Genomic DNA, 22500 nt, shown 5'->3' on the forward strand with positions numbered 1-22500 from the left:
AGACGCTACCCGTCAGTCAGCGGGGTTTTAATTTTGCTGTGTGGATATTTCAGAGGCTTTAAAAAGTGCCTCTCTTGCAGTTTTAAACAGCGTGTTTGCTGAAAATGTCTGGCGTGCAGCTTTTTTAGTAAATAACCACCTTTAGAGAGCTTCAAACTAAGAACACACTCAGTACAATGTCTCTGTGGTTATAAACGACCCGAGGGCAGCGGATAACGCTCGTATTTTTACAAGCAAACTCAAGAACCGCCTTTATAGTCTGGCTTTTGATTTTTATCCTCTCAGTTTGTTTTATTGATTTATATATTATCTTATTCTATTTTAGTATCAGAATTATCATTAAACGAGTTACTATCTAATTTTATCACATTTTACAGTTTTATCTTTTAGTGTTAAATTATCTAATTTTTATCATATTTTACTGTTTTATTATCTAATTTTATCGTATTTTACTGTTTTATCTTTTAGTGTTTAATTATCTAATTTTATCTTATTTTACTGTTTTATCTTGTAGTGTTTTATTATCTAATTTTTTCATATTTTACTGTTTTATTATCTAATTTTATTGTATTTTACTGAGTTACCTTTAATTATTTCACTTTATTTTTTAACCCTTCCTCCAGTGTTTCCTCAGTGTGACATTTTTCTGAGCTTGAATGGACTGTGGGTTAGGGGGCTGGCGGGGTCACGTATTCTTTTTTTATTTATCTGTTCGTCTGCTACATTATTATTGTATGAAAAGTTCTATACAAATACAGTTTGACTGATTGACTGATTGATTGATATATATATATTGGTCTGTGTGTCTCGGAGTGTGTTAAAGTGTAGGAGTGAGCGATGAGCCTCCAGGTAAAACTTTCCAAGTCTGCACTGTCAGATAAAGTGACTGCAGTCTATTAAATATGATGCACAACACTTTTATCACCGTCTCATCACCCAGTGACTCATCAGATTCTGGAGAAAGCGTCTGCATTTGTCTCTCCTTTAGTTTGTCTTTCTTCTACGGAGGCCCTGAGAGGCAAGTGAGTAAAAAAACAACACAAAAACAAAAAACCTCTAGATCCATTTGTGAGATCTGATCTGAATTTTTTTTTTCTCCTCTGTGTTTGTGGGTCGAGAAAGTGTTGCATCAAGATCATTTTCAAGTGTTTGTTGTTGTAATAATTTTGGGCTCAAGAGGCTGAAGTGCACCATGACCCCACGTTCTAAAACGGGATTAAAAACACTCACGTTTTCTTCCACGACAGTTCATTTCTAAACATGACGTACATAATTAGAAGTTAAATAACATAACAAACATCATTTTTTTAGTCATTTTAGAGTAAAAATGAAACTGAAAAAATGGCAAATGACAAAAAAAATCGGCAAAAAAACAAACAAACAACAAAAAAAACTTTTCACTTGATTTTAGAGATGGAAAAAAGACTATATTCTAGAAATATTATATCAGCAAAACCTGTTTTTACCTGGCAAATTTTTATAGACTTGTTTTTATAAGATCTCATCTTTTAATTATTTTACTTACTTCCTTTTTTGTGGTTTTATTGCCTTTTAATTTCTTTAATCTTTTTAAAATTTGTTTTAATTTTATATTGACATTTTGCGTCCTGCCTTGTTAAATGCCAGGCTGTGGGGGAGGGGCACAGTGCAGGTGTGTGTGTGTGTGTGTGTGTGTGTGTGTGTGTGTGTGTGTGTGTGTGTGTGTGTGTCGTACCTTAACCCCCTCAGCCTGTGCATGGAGGATGTGTGCAGCACTGCCGGCGCTCTGACCGCTGCCGGACGACCTCACACTGGTTACACTGCCAGAACTCCCCACACTGCTGCGGTCTCCACCTGTAACACACACACACACACACACACACAGACACACACACACACACACACACACACACACACACACACACACACACACACACGTACCAACAAAAAACACAAATGCATTCACACGCATGCAAACAACATGTATCGATTTGGTGCAAACAGATGTACACATGCAACACACAGATGGATGCACACACAAACACACCCACCCCCGTGCACACGCACACGCACGCGCACGCACACACACACACACACACACACACACACACACACACACACACACACACACACACACACACACACACACATTGAGTGGTTTAGCTGGTATCCAAAGCATCGTGGTAACAGGTGCGACTCTCCTTTGAAATGCACTGGGCAGCATGTGGTCGGATGGACAGGACAGACGGACGGATGGACAGACGGACGGACGGACGGATGGACGGACGGACAGGGTGACGGACGACTGAGCGACAAACACAGAAGCGGAGTAAACAGGACACGCCTTTCACACACACTCTTGTCTCGCTCTCATGCTCTCTCCTTCCTAATCTTTTGCTTCTCTCTCACACGAAGACGTCTCCAAACATCCAGCTGGACAGACACACAGACTGTGGACCGATGCAGACGGCGGTCCCACACACGGCCGCTGAGTTGTGCTAAGCTTCAGATGGAGGGAGCAGCAGGACATGGGGGTGGGTGGGGGGGGGGGGGGCTGTCAGGAGCAGGTCAAAGAGTATCTGAAAGCCTTCGTGGTGTTTTCGGCTCAGTGAGTAAATCGGTAAATAAATGGATGAGTTCTGCTCGTCGGCACGATTTGGCAGAAAAGCCTTTTTTTTTGTGAACAGACGTCAGATACTGTTTGACCCCCGGAGGTCGGAGTTTACGGAGTCGGGGGTTGTGGGCTGAGCGCAGCGCGGCTTAGTTACCTGCCACGGGCTTGCGCAGCACCCAGATCTCCTCGTTGGAGCCTCCGTGGGGCCCGCCGGACGTGGTGGGGGAGCTGTGAGGACTTGCCTCTGAGCCGCGACAACCTTCAACACAGAACACCACTGTTAGCCGCTAACCGACCCTAAACCGGCCTGGCAGCACCCGGATCCTCTCGCTATCAAAGATTAGCATTTAAAGCAACAAAATGTGATGTTTTTGTCAACTTTGGGGCAGCGGAATAACTAAAGATACAACTGACAGATTATTGGTTGATGGGGTTAACGTGTTAGAAACGTACCAACACTTTAGCATTATTTTGAAGTTGTTTTTCTGTCCATATGGTGAATATATAAGTCCAAAATTCGCTCTCCTTTTTGCTCTCTTTTGATCACCGCCATTTTATGAGAAAAATATTTTTTCTTCTTTTTTCAGGTAAAGCGTCACTACGTTCAGCAACTAGCTGCTAATGTTGCTATTTGGTAAAGCTGGAAGATGTAAAACCAAAACCATGAAATAAGAGGTTAAAAAAGCTCTTTTATAACCCTTTCATAACTTTATATTCAAACGACACGCTGACATTACATGCAGTTATCTGATTCATTGATCAGCGCAGCTTCAATGCTTAAAATTATATACTTTGTTTTCCTAAACTTGAATTTCAAACCATGATAAAACACGAATAAAGGAAATAAAATCAGCATGTCCTAACAGAACAGTTATAGTGGTAATTATTAATTCAGCCACATAGTTTTTACACCACTACGTTATATTTGATATTATGTTAACACAGTTATAGCAGTTATGTTGAGTTTTGATCCTCCGTTGAAGCTAAAAGTCTCCAAAATGGTTGGTTGAGTCCAGCTGCCGACACTCCCGTCACCGGGACGTGAGGCGAAAATCACCTCAGTTAGCATCGACTCGGCGTCCCGGCTCAGACTCGGGATGAATGACTCCACATATCGAGTCAAACTAACAGGTCCTGCATGTTCTGTGTGATCACACCGTCTCAAAAATACTACGAAAACTAAACGACTAAACGACTGACTACTAATTACTTGTGCAGATTACAGCTGCTGTAACGATGCTTTCAGCCAAATAAGAGCTAAGTGGGGCTTAAGTACATTTTTTTGTGAGAAAGATCAAAATGACAGAGGGGCCAGTAGGAGAGCAGGGTGATGGGCTTTTTTGTTTTTTAGGATAATAAGGTTCACTCTTACACACTTTCATCCATACACACACGCTCACACACAAACACACACAGAAATAAATACAGCATATATATATATAGATATATGAAAACATTTATATACCCATAGTACATAAATAAATCCATAACATGAATATCTGTGTATATACACATATATGCCATAATGTACATACACATACATATATAATGCATCCGTACGTGTGTGATTATATATGTAAGCCTGGTCAGAATGGGGCTGCTGTAGTGCATTTGGAGAGAGTCATAAACCATTATAACCATCTTAATAAGGGTGTATAAATGGTTTATATGTGTGACCGACGGAGAAACACACATTTCAAAGAGCTGTCTGCTTTTTCGTAACGCCGCAGCGACTTCCTGTGGCCATTTTGAATCCTTCCAAGTCAAAGTCAGAAGAAACGGTCTGTTTTCAAAGACTCTGAACAACCTTTAATTTGACTTTAGTCAGAAACAAGCTGCCTTCAAGGCTCATCGTCCGAATGTAGTTACAAGTAAAGGCATCATATTTTAATTTTGATTTCAGTGCTGCATTATATGGGAGTCCATTTCTGCCAATATGATGGAAGGAAATATCCTCTACGAGAAACTTTCTCAAATTAACGACCAAGTATCCAAAAGAAATGACATCTTAAACTACCAAGAAACCTTCCAAAAATAATGAGTTATTATATCAAAATAATGAGTGTATCAAAAAATATTTGTTACTCTATCAAAATAATGAGGTAGTATATAATAGTAATATTTAGTTAGCATGTCAAAATTATTAGTATCTCAAAATTATGACTTTGTATCTCAACAATGAGAAATGTTTTCAAAATAACTTTCTCAAGGAAATGACTTAATATTCCCAAAATAATGGTATTGCCTTTCAAAATAATGAGAAATCTACATAATGAGTTAGTATCTGAAATTAATGATTTAGTCTCCAAAATAATGGCTTAGAATCTCACAATAATGACTATCTCAAAACAATAACTTTCACAAAATCACTGATTTATCTTCATGATGAGAACTTTCTCAAAAATATTGAATCAGCATCTCTAAATATGACTCAGCATCACTACATAATGAGAAACTTTCTAGAAATAATGACAGTTTAGTTCCTCATTATTTCAACATGTTAAGTCTAAGTCATTAGTTTTGAAATGTCATTTCTTTAAAATTATAATAAGAAACTCAATTTAAGGAGAATTTCTTCTTAGCAATGTTAAGAAAATGTTTTATGAATGGAAGAAAAAACAATTAGATATAAAAGTCATTATTTTGGAGAAAGTTTCTCATTATAATGACAAAAAAAGATCTTTTTACATCACATTGGCAGAAATTTAACAGAATTTTTGTTTTTGTACAAACAATATGAGAAGAAATCGACTCTGCTGGAGGAAACAAAATGTTGCCCAGCGAAGGCTCCCATTCACAGAGCAGAAAGTTTACAGTCAGCGAGCATCTTACCTGCAAAGCATCCTGGGTGACATTTTCTAACAACCTGACATTTAATAACTTGATTTCTTTGCATGTAATACATAAATCCAGCATGTATTTTTAATATTTTGTGTTCAAGAAGCCGAGAATGTGCAAAGCTCTTCAGAAATCTGTGAAGTATGAATTATTTCCAATTGCAATTTCTTAGACAGAAAATATCACCCATTAATGTCAAAAACAGCAGCAACTCCAATAAAAACCTCAAACTTAACTGTCAGAAGCATCAACTCTGTTTCAGCACATCAGAACCTTTTACAGACTTTTTTACCCGGCAAACGTTTGCTATAAAAGCTCTAAATTTTCCTGAAATATTCCCACTTTTCAGCATTACCACACACACTCACACACACATTTAGGGTATAATGTGGGTTAAAAGGTGGCGTTCAAATGATCAGACAATAACACACAGAACAGGCAGAACAAAAAAACACACACATGTACACAGTCCGGTCAGGAGGAGGTGTGTATGACTGGTGTGTGTTCAGGGAACTAGCAGGGTTGTGGCGGTGGCGGGGGCGGTGGTGATGTACGGGGAAAGAACAAAAGGAAGGAAAAATAATAAGTGCAAAACAAAATAAAAAAGGGAAGACATTAAAGTGAAGCACAACTCAGGAGAACAGAGGTCTGCCGTAACATGGTGAGCTCGCCTCTTTTTCACCAGCAGAAATTCACAAACGGCTCCTATGTGAGCAGATCAGGAGCCTCATTGTGAAATCATTAACGAGACACTGACGATTATAATATTAATATCACAGCTTTTAAAGATGCAACTGGTAGGATGTTAAAATACGGTGGCCGACGAGTGCAAACGCGCTAAAACTGCCCAAAACATTTCCATACAGAGCCAAATTATGTTACCAACACAAAAAAATATTGTAATTAAGGTTTTACATTGTAAATGCACTCATAAATCATGAGCAAAAAAAACATTTCTATGTGAGTTTTTTTTCTGTCCAGAAAAGACGTGTGTACAATGTCCATGAAGACATCTTTATGACCTCCAGAAAAGACATATACTACATACATCATTTTCTGGACGTAGCATAGATGTCTTTTCTGGACATTTGCACGACATTTCATATTATGTTGTCATGGGCGACTGATATTACATTTGTGGGAACTTTCCCTGCATTTGTGGGCTTTTATTAGATTAAAAGCTGCATTTTACATTTTTGGTTCATTACATTTGTGGGGTTTTTTTTTTGGGGGGGGGGGGGGGTGTAATTGAATAATTAATTAATTTTAATTTTTTGCCCTTGACGGCCAACGTACAAAAACACCAAAGATACAGTCAACCTTAAACTACGAAAGGTAATGTTGTCAGACATGCACACTATAGTTTACATACCAACCAAATCCAGCGTAACAACGACTACGATGACTTCATATGACGGCAACCACTAAGTAAAGTGGTGATTGGAGAACATGATTCATACAAAAAATAGAGTTCGATTGTCTGAGAATCTTCAGGATCACAGCTGTAACGGCCCCTTTACACTTGATAAGTTTTGGGCTGATGAGTCTTTATTTATCTTTTGCATATTTCATTGCATATGTCCATTAACTATAGAGCTCTCATTTACACACTAACGAAACAACAGCGAGTGTCTCTATGACGTTAGACTCTAAAGGGTTAACTCTGGCTCTTAGTTATGGAGATGACAACAGCAACAACAGAAAAAGAAAAGTTATACAACATGAGCAACACATAAAATTACATAAATAATGATTCATAACAGAAAACTTCAATGGATGCCTTCTTGGGAAAAAATGTAAAAGTCCAATTATAAATTTGACATGACCAACGAGAAGCAGAGCTTTGATTTACGGGCAGAGGAAAGCATCCCTTGAAGCTTTAATAATAATAATCAGAATAATAATTAGAATAATAATAATAGAAATAATGAAAAAGGGGGCGTGTACCTGGGGCAGTGGGTGTGTCTCCCTGTGGGGTTGTCACGGGCGACTTGTTATAGCCAAAGGAAGTGAAAAGTGGAAGCAGTGGCTGATGGGAATGTGGTGGAGGAGGAGGCGGTGGAGGCAGGATATGGATCTGATGGAACGTGGTGTCGTTGCCGTTGACTACCGCGTTGGCAGGGGCAACCGTCGCCGGAGGAACCAGCGGTATCTTTTGAAACTGTTGAGTGCAAATGACTGTGCTGGCCAAACCTGGATAACAGCCACCGTGACGACACACCGACACACACACACAACCAGCCAACAGTGAGTCACCGCCACGGAAACAAACAAACGACAAAAACCAGAGAATTACACGCAAGAAAGAAGAGGAGGGGAAAGAAAAATTAAAAACAAAGGCTGAAGTTACAAAATCAAACAAAGATAATGGAGGACGCAGCTGATGTTAGAGGACAAAGTCGACAAAAAAACATGAGAAGTGAAACGTACGGAGGTGAAAGTGGTGAAAAATGCTGAAAAGTGGTGAAAATTTGTGAAAAATGGTGAATGGATGAAGAGGAGATGAAAATGAGCTTCTTTTTAATCTTTAAGTGTGTTTGAATAAGAAATAATGAATTATCAGAGACATGGACTCGAATCACGAATCTGATGACTTCCGACTCGAAAAAAAAACCTGTGACTTCACACGGACTTGAACAATTTGACTAGGAGTCGGCCGATTTTGGTGCTTCGGGGCCGTTACCGATATTGATTATGAGAACTTAATGAGACTGATAACCGATATTTGGAACTGATAAAGATTTACAATAAAAATGAAAATATTTCTATCAAAATTAAGAATTTGGGGGTGCCCAGTAGCTCAGTTGGTACAGCTGGCGCCACATCGCTAAGTCCTCGCCGCAGCGGCCGCAGATCGTGATCGGCTGACACTTGACGAGAGAACCGGAGCACGAAATAAAGCCGTGGCAGACTCAGCTTTGATTTGACCAAAGTGCAGGAGGAGAATGACGCCTGAACAGAAAGAGTTAACAATAAGAAAACCCCTTCCTGCAAAACTGCAAATGTAACTAAACTCAAGCAATCGGCGCTCTGTTTGTTTGTTGTTTAGTTATTTGCTTGTTTTCATTTTCTTTTGTTTGTTTTTCTTCTTGTTTTTTTTTAAACATGTTTATGCTCATTATTGTTGTTGCTTTCTTACTTTTGTTCAATTTCCAATCTAATATCATTACTTCATTTACTGATTTACTCTGTGTTTGGCTATATGTATGCCCTGAATGGTGAATAAAGAAAAAATAAATGAATAATAATAATAATGTTCACATAATGATGCAGTTGAAGTGAAAAGAAGAGATGCAGAGAGAGACGAAGAGACTGAGGAGAACTGGTGGGAAAAGAAGAATAATTAGAGACTGATGAAAAACAGCTGAGCAAATGAATCCTGCTGAAACAGCTGCTGAAGCCCCAAGTGTGTGTGTGTGTGTGTGTGTGTGTGTGTGTGTGTGTGTGTGTGTGTGTGTGTGTGTTATTGTTCATTGTTATTGTTCATTGTCCTGTTATTGTTCATTGGTGCCTTTCAATGCTGTAAAAGAAATCAAGCCAATTTACACGGTTTTCAAAGGGTTAAATTGTGCAAAGTGAAACTGCGAATACAAAATACGCCGAATTGAGTCAGTTTTGAAATAACTCATTTATCGCAAAAAAGTTTTTGCACTCCCACGAGGTGATTCAAAAAAAGCCAAATTTTTCCAAACTGCAGTGGAAACCCTGTTCAGTGAGGTCACAGTGAGGTCACAGTGAGGTCACATGACGCTGTGAGGTCACAGTGAGGTCACAGTGAGGTCACAGTGAGGTCACATGACGCTGTGAGGTCATGAGGAATGATCTCATGTATAAGGGGCTCGCCTCCGTGGCCGGGGATTGGAAATAATGGCGGCTAGTGCGGTGGCTGCGATAGAAATAAAGCTGCACTTGAAATATCGCTGAAGTTCAGCAGAGCTCTGATGGAAACCCGCCTGTATTCACTGAGCAGACATGAGAGTGGTGTCAGTCTTCTGATAATTAACAATAACCGTATTTTCCACAAATACGGAGCTGATATCGATCAGCGTGTAACCCTACGAGTCAACAAGGAGACCTGAAGGACCTGAAGGACCTGATCAGTCCGACAGACGTGCGGATGTTTTCGGTGTCTGTTTTCTCATCACTTCACCGTCAGGCTGAACTCTGAAACTTTTCTTTCATGCGCTCAAAATATTGTGAAGCTAAAACATTAATGTGCGGCGATGCCGGCCGGGACTGAGCGGCTGCACGCCTCGCAGACTCTCCCCGTGTGTGAACGAGATCAAACGCTCTGATTTGATTCTCACTGGAGATTTTAACCGATGAGACGTGAGGTTACGGGACCTCCTCCAACATCATTCATTCACTTTATGTCTCTCCTCTTCTTCTTTTTCTGCGTTTAGTCCGAAAAATGTGCGAAATGTTCCCATGACACTTTATCAGCTCGGTCAAACACACTCACATACACACAGGAAGGAGGGCACACACACACCTGTGCGCTTGCTGATGACCTCCACCATGGTGGAAGGGAAGTAGCCCACTCGGTCATTTCCTGTCCGGTTGTCATGGATACAGCCTTTCCAGCGTCCGTCAGGGTGCTGCTCCAGAACCTGTCAGGAGGACACGTTAAAACCACATCACACCTCAACTGGTTTATTAATAATTCAACATTATTTCAATGTTTTCGCCTTTAATAAAAAATGTTAATAAACAGGGTTCACACACATTTGTACCGATATATTTCCAGGACTTTTCCAAGACTTTTCCAGGACTTTGAGGCAAATTCTAAAGACCAATCATTCTTCTGAAACAACCATTAATAATCTTTATCCGTTCTTTTTCTTTACTACAAAACTGCTCTGTAAAATACATACATTATCAAAAAAGATAATGAATTCAGAGCAGGATTTGAATTAAATATATTTAAGGGACTGACTGTATTTTTCAGGGGAAGGGGAGGTGCAAAAAGAAGGAGGCAAATAAAAATAATAAATAATAATAATACAATTTTTTTTAAGCACTGGTGGGTGACTTATGTTATTTATTTTAAAATTAAAAAGTTGTTTATCGTGTAAATTTTTCTTTAAAAACTTTGGCCTTTTCTTAACATTTTTTGCCGATTTTTAAAGGATTTTTGTTTCCTTTAAAAAAGTTTGGGCATTTTTTCTCTTTAATTTTTATGTTTTTTAAAGACAAAAATTTCAAAAATTTGGGCAATTTTCAAAGACAAAAAATGTAATTAAAAAAAATTAGGCAATTTTTAAAGAAAAGGTTTTGACAAAAGAAAACCTTTAAAAATGTTTGGAGATTTTTGACGAAAAAGTGTTTAAATTTTTTCTATAACATTTTGGGCAATTTTTAAAGAACAACTTTTGGCATTTTTTTTCCTTTAAAAGTTTAAAAGATGCCTTCCATCTATATATATATATATATATATATATATATATATATATATATATATATATACACATATATATATACAGGTTTGTGAAACAAAAAATTCAAAGAGAATTCCAGGCCTGGAAATGGCTATTTCCAAACTCCATAACTTTTCCAGGTTTTTCATGTCAGTATGAACCCTGTTTGAAAAACACTTAACTGCACTCAGAGCCCCTGAGGGAGCAGTGTACAGCACGCACCGCTCTGCTTCCTGATTACAGTAATAAGAGCCCTGAGGCTGCATAAATGCTCATAAATATTCACGAGTGGTGGGCGGACTGCGATGTAGCAAACGAATACATTTTTCTGTAAAACATTTTCGTAGTAAATGAGGGAAACTGGAAACACTCAGTGTTGCATATTCATCGGTAATCTCGCCAAACGAGGATTCTCCGGCTGATGATGCAACTTCCTAACAGGAGGTTTTTCAGGGTGACGCTGCGGAAACCAGCCGGCCTTTATGAGGTTAATTTATCCAAACGTCTCATCGATTCATCTGCAGCAGAGACGCTCCACCGTTTCAAAATCCTTCCTTCTCCTGACTCTTATCATATCTGACATCTGAGCACCAAAAGCCAAATAAATAAAATCATATTATTTTTAACAGTTGTAACATATTAACAGAGAATGAGTTGAATACAATTCAGTAAATGAACGCGCTGAAACCCGAGTGAATGTGCTCGATTTCTTTCTTCACAACAAATGACCCCCCAAAATCAAAGAAAAAGAAAATTACCTGAAGCATTTTTACAAAAAACTTAAAAAGCAAAAACAGAAAATTACCCCAAAAAGTGCTAGAATAAAATAATGATAATAAATGTAAATAATAATAAATTATAGCAATTATAATAATAATAAAAATGTAATTCTGTAACCTGATTTTTAGAATATAATGATAATTATGAATACTGTTTTCTTTATATTTTTCCCCAGTTATTTGATAATTCTCTAATGATTCTCTCTCCCGCTCTCTCTTTGTTAAATCTAATTTCACCTAATCACCAATTTTTTCTTTTTGTTCTGATTGTCTTTATTTCCTTATTCTGAAAGAGATAAAATATTTGTCCACATTTCAAAGGCTGAAATGCTCGAGAAGGCAGCAGCAGAAAACACAGGGTTAATTTGTCCCGCAGAAATATAATAATAACAGGAGGCTGACGCCGATGCTCTCTGGCGGCCTGCTGAATACGCACAGCAGTGTTCCTGTGAGGTAAGTCTTCTTTATATAATAATAATAATACATTTTATTTATAATTATAATTTTATTTACATTTCAGAAAAATCTCAAAGTGCTACAAAATAAAAGCATAGCATAAAAAACTGATTAAAAAAATAAAAGCACATTTAAAAGTCATAAATAAGAGCAAATGTTTTATATAACTGTCATTTTATATAATTATATAATTTAAATTAGCACTATTAGTATCTCTGTGTTGCTTTGAATCACTGTATGCCCCGAGGATTCCCTCAAACTATGAAACTATGGAAATAAATACTGTGTGTGTGTGTGTGTGTGTATGTGAGTGTGTGTGTTACCGTTATGACGTCTCCTGCTTTGATGTTGAGGCTCGTCAGGTCGTAGTTGTTGCAGTAATCCTTCAGAGCTCGAACCTGAAGAGCCGCTGACGCATCTGAGACACACGAATCATAACGTACATGACAGAAGTGAATATTATTCATTATTATATTATTATAATTCACATTATGTGTGCTGCAGATAATAACGTGTTATTGTGTCCACGCGTCTACATGACGCACAATAACACAGTTTCAGTTACTGAGCGTCTCTTTAAAGCTGAACGCTGTTCCGACACTCCTCAGCTTCACGCCGCCGCCTCACGGCGTCTTTACGTTCTCATTCATATATTCAGCGTTCAGCGCACAATTTCACAACATCATCGAACATCATGATGGAAAACAACAACAGAAGCAAGGTATACATCCGTCCCTCTGTCCATCCGTCCCTCCCTCCGTCTCTCTGTCCCTCCCTCCCTCCCTCCGTCTCTCTGTCCCTCCCTCCCTCCCTCCGTCTCTCTGTCCCTCCCTCCCTCCCTCCGTCTCTCTGTCCCTCCCTCCCTCCCTCCGTCTCTCTGTCCCTCCCTCCCTCCTCCGTCCTGTCCCTCTGTCCCTCTGTCCATCTGTCCCTCCCTCCCTCCGTCTCTCTGTCCCTCCCTCCCTCCCTCCGTCTCTCTGTCCCTCCCTCCCTCCCTCCGTCTCTCTGTCCCTCCCCCCTCCGTCCCTCTGTCCATCTGTCCCTCCCTCCCTCCGTCTCTCTGTCCCTCCCTCCCTCCCTCCGTCTTTCTGTCCCTCCCTCCCTCCCTCCGTCTCTCTCTCCGTCCCTCTGTCCATCCGTCCCTCCCTCCCTCCGTCTCTCTGTCCCTCCCTCCCTCCCTCCGTCTCTCTGTCCATCCATACCTCCCTCCGTCCCTCCCTCTGTCTGTCCCTCCGTCCCTCCCTCCATCTCTCCCTCCATCCGTCCCTCCCTCTCTCCGTCCCTCCGTCCCTCCGTCCCTCCGTCCCTCCGTCCTACCTCTCAGCAGCTGCTTGATCTCTCGGCTGGCCTGCGTGGCGGTGAACTGGTAGACGATGTCGAGAGCCGTCTGGCTGTAGGTGTTTCTCACGGTGGCGTTGATGCCGCTCTGCAGGAGAGAGAAGAAGAGATTCGCAGAGTTTTTCATTTCATTTTTTGTTTCATGAAGCAAAGACAGAGACTGTGCTTCTATTAGAAGATTCAGAAAACAGAGCGAGGGGAAAACCACTGTGAGCTGTGTCATCGTAACCTGAGTAAAGTCATAATTAAAGGGTTAAAAATTATAATATTGTACAGATGTCAGGAGGTGCCATAGAGGGAAAAAAATTAAATCTAATTAAGAATAAACATTAATAAATAAATCAATGAATAAATAAGATTTGAAAACAAAAATAAAGAGAATAAGAAAAATAAATAATTTTTAAAAAGCTGGTGGTTTTTATTGGGACAAAATGTTTTATTTTACTTTATTAACTTCTATCTTTATTACTTTAATGGTTAAACAAAACAATTGTAAAACATAAATAAATAAATTAATGTTATAACCACAGTTTGCCCTCATCAGGATTATCCCAAAACTTTTAAACAGCACATCCTGAAGGCTTGATCCAGATCAGAACCAAGACCGGATTACGAGATTCAGTTTAAATTCAGAATCCTTTTTCTTTCCAACAAGACATTTTTAACATCTGACGCTCCGACAGCTGAACTGTGATCATAAAGGAGCGTTTCCACAAACCTCCAGCAGGAGTCTCACGGCCTCCGTCTTCCCGCACAGCGCCGCTTCATGCAGCGCCGTCCCCGCTTTGGTCTGCCTGTTGATGTCAATACCTGCCTGGATCAACAGTCTGACAACAGAGGACAGACAGAGAGACAGAGACAGAGTCAGAGACAGAGACAGACAGAGAGACAGAGACAGAGTCAGAGACAGAGAGAGAGACAAAGACAGAGACAGAGACAGAGACAGAGACAGACAGAGAGAGACAGAGACAGAGACAGAGAGACAGAGACAGAGTCAGAGACAGAGAGAGAGACAGAGACAGAGACAGAGACAGACAGAGACAGAGAGAGACAGAGACAGAGACAGAGACAGAGACAGAGTCAGAGAGAGACAGAGAGACAGAGACAGAGTCAGAGACAGAGAGAGAGACAGAGACAGAGACAGAGACAGAGAGAGACAGAGACAGAGAGACAGAGACAGAGTCAGAGTCAGAGACAGACAGAGAGACAGAGACAGAGTCAGAGACAGAGAGAGAGAGAGAGACAGAGAGACAGAGACAGAGACAGAGACAGAGACAGACAGACAGAGAGAGAGAGAGAGAGACAGAGTCAGAGACAGAGAGACAGAGAGACAGAGAGACAGAGACAGACAGAGAGACAGAGACAGAGACAGAGACAGAGACAGAGTCAGAGACAGAGACAGAGACAGAGAGACAGAGACAGAGACAGAGACAGAGACAGAGACAGAGACAGAGACAGAGACAGAGTCAGAGTCAGAGACAGAGACAGAGACAGAGACAGAGTCAGAGACAGAGACAGAGAGAGACAGAGACAGAGACAGAGTCAGAGACAGAGAGACAGAGACAGAGAGACAGAGTCAGAGTCAGAGACAGAGAGAGAGACAGAGACAGAGAGACAGAGACAGAGTCAGAGACAGAGACAGAGACAGACAGAGACAGAGTCAGAGTCAGAGACAGAGAGAGAGACAGAGACAGAGACAGAGTCAGAGACAGAGAGACAGAGACAGAGTCAGAGACAGAGTCAGAGACAGAGACAGAGACAGAGTCAGAGACAGAGACAGAGACAGAGACAGAGACAGAGTCAGAGACAGAGTCAGAGACAGAGACAGAGACAGAGACAGAGTCAGAGACAGAGTCAGAGACAGAGACAGAGACAGAGTCAGAGACAGAGTTAGAGACAGAGACAGAGTCAGAGACAGAGACAGAGTCAGAGACAGAGACAGAGACAGAGACAGAGACAGAGTCAGAGACAGAGTCAGAGACAGAGACAGAGTCAGAGACAGAGACAGAGTCAGAGACAGAGACAGAGACAGAGACAGAGTCAGAGACAGAGTCAGAGACAGAGACAGAGTCAGAGACAGAGACAGAGTCAGAGACAGAGTCAGAGACAGAGACAGAGACAGAGACAGAGACAGAGTCAGAGACAGAGACAGAGACAGAGACAGAGACAGAGACAGAGACAGAGTCAGAGACAGAGACAGAGACAGAGTACCTCATGCTACGCTGCAGTGTATAAAATGAGCATGAGTTCAAAATAAAGATGTAAAAATGTGCAAATCTAAAACAATAAACAAGATAAACATAAGCGAGAATAACAATCAGAACATAATCAATAAACAATATGACCTACATTATTAATTATTTTATTTAATTTTTTAATTATTTAATTATTAATATCCCCTGCATTCAAAAGCTGGAGGAATACTGAAGAACTGCAATACTGCAAATACTGCACCAAATACTGCAGTTAAGACACCTTAAAGGTCGTACTGCAGGTATGAAATATGATGAATCAGTGACGTCATTTTAACTGTTGTCTGTGTTTAGAGGACTGACGCTCTGAGGGAGGAGCCATAACCACGAGTGTGTGTTCATGTGAGTGTGTGTTCATGTGAGTGTGTGTTCATGTGTGTGTGTGTTCATGTGAGTGTGTGTTCATGTGAGTGTGTTCGTGTCGTGTGTGTGTGTGTTCATGTGTGTGTGTGTTCATGTGAGTGTGTGTTCGTGTGTGTGTGTGTTCATGTGTGTGTGTGTTCATGTGAGTGTGTGTTCGTGTGTGTGTGTGTTCATGTGAGTGTGTGTGTTCATGTGAGTGTGTGTTCATGTGTGTGTGTGTGTTTGTGTGTGTGTGTGTTCATGTGAGTGTGTGTTCATGTGTGTGTGTGTTCATGTGAGTGTGTGTTCATGTGAGTGTGTGTTCATGTGAGTGTGTGTGTTCATGTGAGTGTGTGTTCATGTGTGTGTTCATGTGAGTGTGTGTTCATGTGTGTGTTCATGTGAGTGTGTGTTCATGTGAGTGTGTGTTCATGTGAGTGTGTGTTTCATGTGAGTGTGTGTGTGTGTTCGTGTGTGTGTGTGTTCATGTGAGTGTGTGTTCATGTGAGTGTGTGTTCATGTGAGTGTGTGTTCGTGTGTGTGTGTGTTCATGTGAGTGTGTGTTCATGTGTGTGTTCATGTGAGTGTGTGTTCATGTGTGTGTTCATGTGAGTGTGTGTTCATGTGAGTGTGTGTTCATGTGAGTGTGTGTTCATGTGAGTGTTTCATGTGTGTGTGTTCATGTGAGTGTTTATGTGTGTGTGTTTATGTGAGTGTTTATGTGAGGTGTGTGTTCATGTGAGTGTTTATGTGAGTGTGTGTTTATGTGAGTGTTTATGTGAGTGTGTGTTTATGTGAGTGTTTATGTGAGTGTGTGTTTATGTGAGTGTGTGTTTATGTGAGTGTTCATGTGAGTGTTTATGTGAGTGTTCATGTGAGTGTTCATGTGTGTGTTCATGTGAGTGTTCATGTGTGTGTTCATCTGAGTGTTTATGTGAGTGTGTGTTCGTGTGTGTGTGTGTTCATGTGAGTGTGTGTTCATGTGAGTGTGTGTTCATGTGAGTGTTCATGTGAGTGTGTGTTCATGTGAGTGTGTGTTCATGTGAGTGTGTGTTCATGTGTGTGTTCATCTGAGTGTTTATGTGAGTGTGTCACTCGTAGAGCGGCACGCTCCTCTTAGTAATCAGCGCTGAATAGAAACAGAAAAATACTTAACTGACTACAGTTGGAAAAATATTACGCATTTTTTTTTTTTTTTTTAGGAGGAGGTGGTGCATAAAAGGGGGGCATGTCAAATAATCCTCTGAGAACTGCGGAGGGACTAATGGTTTTTATTTCAGTGTATGGGAGGGACATACAACTTTAATGTCTGTATCTTGTATTGATTTTACCACTGATATTTTGGCGATTTTTTTTTTTTGCTTTAAAATTTTTGCTGATTTTTAAAAACATTCTGTGATTTTTTTTCTTCAAAACCTTTTGGCATTTTTTCAGATTCTTGGCAATTTTATTCCTTTGAAACTTTTTTCTATTTTTTTTTTATTTTGATAATTTTTTTTCTATTAAATTTTTGGGTGATTTCTTTTTTCTCCTTAGATTTTTGGCAATTGTTTTTTCTTTTAAATGTTTGGATGATTTCAAAAGAAAATATACCTTCCAAACCTGCAGGATCACCAAAATATTAATCACCAAAATTATACTTTTAATTTCATTGGAATTTGAAATTTTCGACGGTCCTTTAACACATCGTGAGGAATGAACTCGAGTCACTCAGGGAGGCTCAACGAAAGATATTTGTAGCTTTGGGGAGGATTTAAAAAAACCTCCTCTGAAGAATAAAGAACAGCCTCTCAGGCATATTCTCATGTTTAAAACTATATCTATACATACATATTTAGATCCATGGCTATTTATACATCACCGGGGCTGAAAGACGTCACAGAAATACTCGCTCCGTGTTTGCTCCGCCTAATCGGGTCTTGTTGTTCTCTGTTGTGTTATTTATCTGTTTACTCAGCGAGCTCAGCGGGACATTCAGCCCAGTGACTCATCAGAAATGATGCGTCTGAGCGACAACAACCTCGGGGACGGACTCAGTGTGTGTGTGTGTGTGTGTGTGTGTGTGTGTGTGTGTGTGTGTGTGTGTGTGTGTGTGTGTGTGTGTGTGTACCTGATGATGTCTATGTGTCCGTTCTTGGCGGCCAGGTGGAGAGGAGACGTCCCGTTGGGGTCGGTGGTGTCTCCTTTTTTGGGCTCCAGCAAAGCAGCACACATGTTACTGGACAACAACAACTGGACCACCTACACACACACACACACACACACACACACACACACACACACACACACAATAAAACGTGAACAACACATTCGATGGTTTCTGTCGACAGTCCTCAGCTGCGGCTGTTTTTAAACGCAGACTAAAAGTTCTTACCCCGACTCTGCCGAACTCGCAGGCCAGGTCCAGAGGGGTTTTCCCTGCGTTGTCTACAATACACGGGTTTGACTGGTGCTGCAGCAGCATCTCCGACTGGAAACACAAGACACACAAAGACACACACAAAGACACACACAAAGACACACACAAAGACACATGAGGGCAGAAGAGCAAATATTAACCCTTTAAAAGCAGCAATAAAAAAAACGAGATTTCTGCTCATTGACTGATTGATTGATTGATTGATGTCATTTCTTCAAATGCTTCATATCCCTAAAATCTGTACAGATAAAAGATTATCCAAATCAATTAGCCAATGATTAATACATTTATTGAAATTGTGTCATTTTTTTAAAAAATGCAAAAATCAGCACTTTTTCCATCAAACGTTATAAAATAAACAAAAAACATGCCGATCCAAAAATGTTTCTACATGTAGAAACAAACGAAAGATTAAAATACACGAGTCATTTGCACCATGTTCATTATTTTTTTTAGATGCTGCGTCATAACCGTCGTACTCCCGTGCCGCGTCACTTTTGCATGTTTTGCAGCTAACCACTTCCTTGTTTTGTATAACGTGAAGTGCTCTAAACTTTTTTGGCATGAAAACGTTCTTCCGCCATGCTTCTTCAAAACGCCGGCTTCTCCCGTCTGCATGTGACGTAAACAGTCCCGCGACACAGCGAGTGACATAATAATCGCGCGACACAACGAATCGATAATTTGATTCATTGCCAACACATTTAATAATCCTCTGTAATCGATTTTATTGAGTCGTTGTTGAAGCCCTAATTTGATTATAACAACGCGTTTTAAAATTGCATTATTAAAGTACTTTATTAACTTTCTTATAACCTTATTCATTAAATATTATTATAACAGCAGTGTATTCAACGTTATTATTTGACTGTAGCTGCTTTAGCTTTATTGTACTTTATTTAACATTATTGTATTTGCAGTTCATTCAATATCTTTTATTTTAGTAGTTAATTAGTTTATTTAAAAATATTGCAATATATATCGCATATCACAATATTGCTTTAAGTCAAGTCAGTTTTATTTATAGAGGCCATTATCACAAACATGGTTCGCCTCAGAGGGCTTTACAGTGTGCGACACCCCTCTGCCCTCAGACCCTCACATCACACAAGGAAAAACTCCCGAAACGTGAGCGCACGTCACACAAAACATCCGTCCATGCTGAGCAAACATGTCACGCTGTGTTAAAAATCAAGAGATGCAGATGTTCTCAGGGAAGCACAGCTGAGCAGACAAACTCAGTACGGCACACAACATCTACAAGTGCCTCTAAACAATCATTCAGAGCTCAGCTCAGCGGTTTGTGAGCCTGCTGTCACGTAAAAAATGCACCTCAGATCACCTCGAGTTTGCCAAAAAAATCACGATATGGTAGTGAGTCACAGAGCGACGCAGTGAGCTGCTTTGATTGACTTTATATCTGTTGCAAACAGCTTTTATTTCCTTCATATTATTAAGTCTCCGTGGTGGGGGGGGGGGGGGGGTGATACGCATACATGTATTGATGTTTCTGCTTTATACTACATGTATGTACAGACACACACACATATATATGTATGGATACATACAGTATACGTGTACGTGCGTGTCGAGGATCAGTCATGAGTCATGACCAGGTACCACACAGATAAAAAAACGTGAAGTCAACACAGTACAAATATCTGCAGATGAAACAAAAACCACTGACTGTGACAAAACACACCAGCGAATGTTATGCAAAACCTGATGATTTCAAAAAATTAAAAACCAATGAAGGAGTAATATTACATCTGTTTTTTTATATGTCTGCAATAATTAGTACTTCTTCTTCTTACCATGAACACGTTTCAAGGACACTGGAATAAACCTTCCTGTGGATGTCTACAGTTTAAAATGATAAAAACTGTTTGTTTTTTTGGCTAAATTTAGCACGATCTGTCGCTCTCAGTTTTTTTTGCAGGATGACTTAACTTCTAGATGTCTTCTAGATTTATTCTGCACATCATAGAAATGTTGTACTTATTTCTGTTTTTTATTCATTTATATTTTAATTATACCACATCGATCAGACAGCCGAGAGGGGAGGGGTTACATAAAGGGTTAATGAATACCTGTAAAATGTGTAAAATATACGGGGTACATAAAGGTATGAATTGGTTATGTATTTATGATTTATTATTTCACTCTGCAAAAAAACGAAATAAAAATTTGATCACATAACAATCTGATGCGAAAAGGCAAGTTTTGCCAGTTTTGGAGTGAATGAGGACGCCGCTCTGTTTCAGAGGAGCAGTGTGACGCAAAGAGAAAGCAAAAGCTCGGCTCAAAAGCGCTGAAAGACTAAGAGGGATAAATTCCCAGCAGAGGAATTAGTTCATTGTGCTTTCTAATGCACCTAAAAAAGGAACAAATTAGGAGAACGCGGCAAATTAGATTCCCTGGTCCCCCCCGATAAAAACGGTCTGGCCGAACTTGTTGATATCGCGAGCGTCTCCAAAGTCTCGTCTGTGCCTCGCCGGATGTTTGATGATTCATGTTTTAATCTGTGGTCTCTTTCAGTTTTTGTCATTTTTCATTGATTTCTCTGTGCGCGCCGGGAGCGGCCGCGGATTAGAGCCTCAGCCCGGTTTGTTAGCCGGTATAAATCATGCTCATTTAATCAAACAGCAGCAGCGCTCTTCGGCGGATGCTGAGCGGCGCTCTCCTCCGGCCGATGCTGGCTGCTGTATTTCACTGTTGAAGCTTTGGCGAGTCTGCAGCAGCACTGCAGGAAAAACTCTGAGAGGACATTTTTTTGTTTCATTTTCATTCTTGACTTGTTTTTCATAGTCTCTTTTGTTTTTTTACATTTTTGACATGAATATGGGCATTTTGAATATTTCATGGAGCAATGCACTCAGAGGAAGAACAGGAAACGACCTCTGACAGTTTAAAATACCTGCATCAAAAATAACCAGCAGGTTTTTAGGATGATTCATTCACGCTCTTCTTTAGCAACACGGTCACAAGGTTTAACGGCCGAGTTTAAAACATCCACAGTTTGAACGTCAAAGGCCAAAACTATTGTTTGAAAGTGGTGGCGCCCTCTATGGACCTCTATGGAACAAATCATTTCACACGTATGATTCAACATTATTTGATGGTTTTCTTGTGTTTTTCGTAGAGAAAACAGAGCTGCACCAGTGCCGGAAATTTCAGGTCAATCAGACTTGTGAGGGGCGTGACCTCTCAAAAACCGAATTTTTGGGCCTTAACCCTTTGAAAACTGAGAAACTTCTTTAAAAAAAACAAGAACATGGAAATAAGACAATGAGCAACAAGAATTTCCCCTAATATTTGCAAGATGTTAGCAAAGAGTTACAACAAAAAAAGCACAATAAAGTATCAGGAACAAAATGTGCAAAAATAAAATAAAAAAGATAAATAGAAAAAATTATATTGTTTTTTTCTATAACCTAATTTTTAATATAAAAGAACATTATTTTAATATAATTTCTGGACATTTTCTCTATTTTTTTAAATATATATTTTGACTTTTTTCTCTACAGATGTTACAGAAGTTAATTTCAGGCAGTTTTCCGTCACTTTATAATAATTTCTTGCATTTTGCAGGATATTTTATGCCAAAAGAACTCAAAGAAAAGAGATCAAAACAATCTTCTCAGGTTTCAAAGGTGTTACAGCTTGTGAATGATATCAAAACACAGCACAAGAGAACTGATGGCGATCCAGGTTTCCAAGGGTTAATTATATCGCACCACACGGCCAATTTGCAAAATATGTTTTGAGCAGCTCATAACTTCTAATGCCCGGTGAAGGTTTTATGTGTCAGTGATGTACCATCTCACAGGAATTTGCAGAAACATTTCCGAGGAGGAAGGATGTGATTTTTTTTATAGATCTTTCTCATTAACTTCTTTCATAATAAAGTGACATTTTCAGCGAATACGCCACAAAATTACTTTCATAAAAGCTACCAAAGCTGAAGCTTTAAAGGCGCCAACAGTCACTGAGAACAATGACTTCTCTCAGCCTCTGCGGCAGCTAACTCTGCTGTTTCAACACTGAAGGATGATGAGTCTTATAT

General features: G+C 39.8%; 1 protein-coding gene across 1 annotated transcript in view; it reads right to left on the reverse strand.

Moving 5' to 3' along the window:
• The window catches only part of caskin1 (CASK interacting protein 1), a 96696-nt gene that overhangs the window by 10909 nt on the left and 63287 nt on the right, over positions 1-22500 (reverse strand). The window contains exons 9-17 of the mRNA XM_042505228.1: positions 18390-18485; positions 18126-18256; positions 14140-14248; positions 13401-13509; positions 12407-12501; positions 9924-10041; positions 7379-7624; positions 2748-2852; positions 1715-1833 (exon numbers count right to left, since the gene is read on the reverse strand). Of these exons, the coding sequence (XP_042361162.1) occupies positions 1715-1833; positions 2748-2852; positions 7379-7624; positions 9924-10041; positions 12407-12501; positions 13401-13509; positions 14140-14248; positions 18126-18256; positions 18390-18485 (1128 nt within the window). The remainder of the gene's footprint in view (positions 1-1714; positions 1834-2747; positions 2853-7378; positions 7625-9923; positions 10042-12406; positions 12502-13400; positions 13510-14139; positions 14249-18125; positions 18257-18389; positions 18486-22500) is intronic.

Source organism: Plectropomus leopardus, chromosome 17, assembly GCF_008729295.1.
Source record: "Plectropomus leopardus isolate mb chromosome 17, YSFRI_Pleo_2.0, whole genome shotgun sequence".
Classification (NCBI taxonomy): Eukaryota; Metazoa; Chordata; class Actinopteri; order Perciformes; family Serranidae; genus Plectropomus; species Plectropomus leopardus.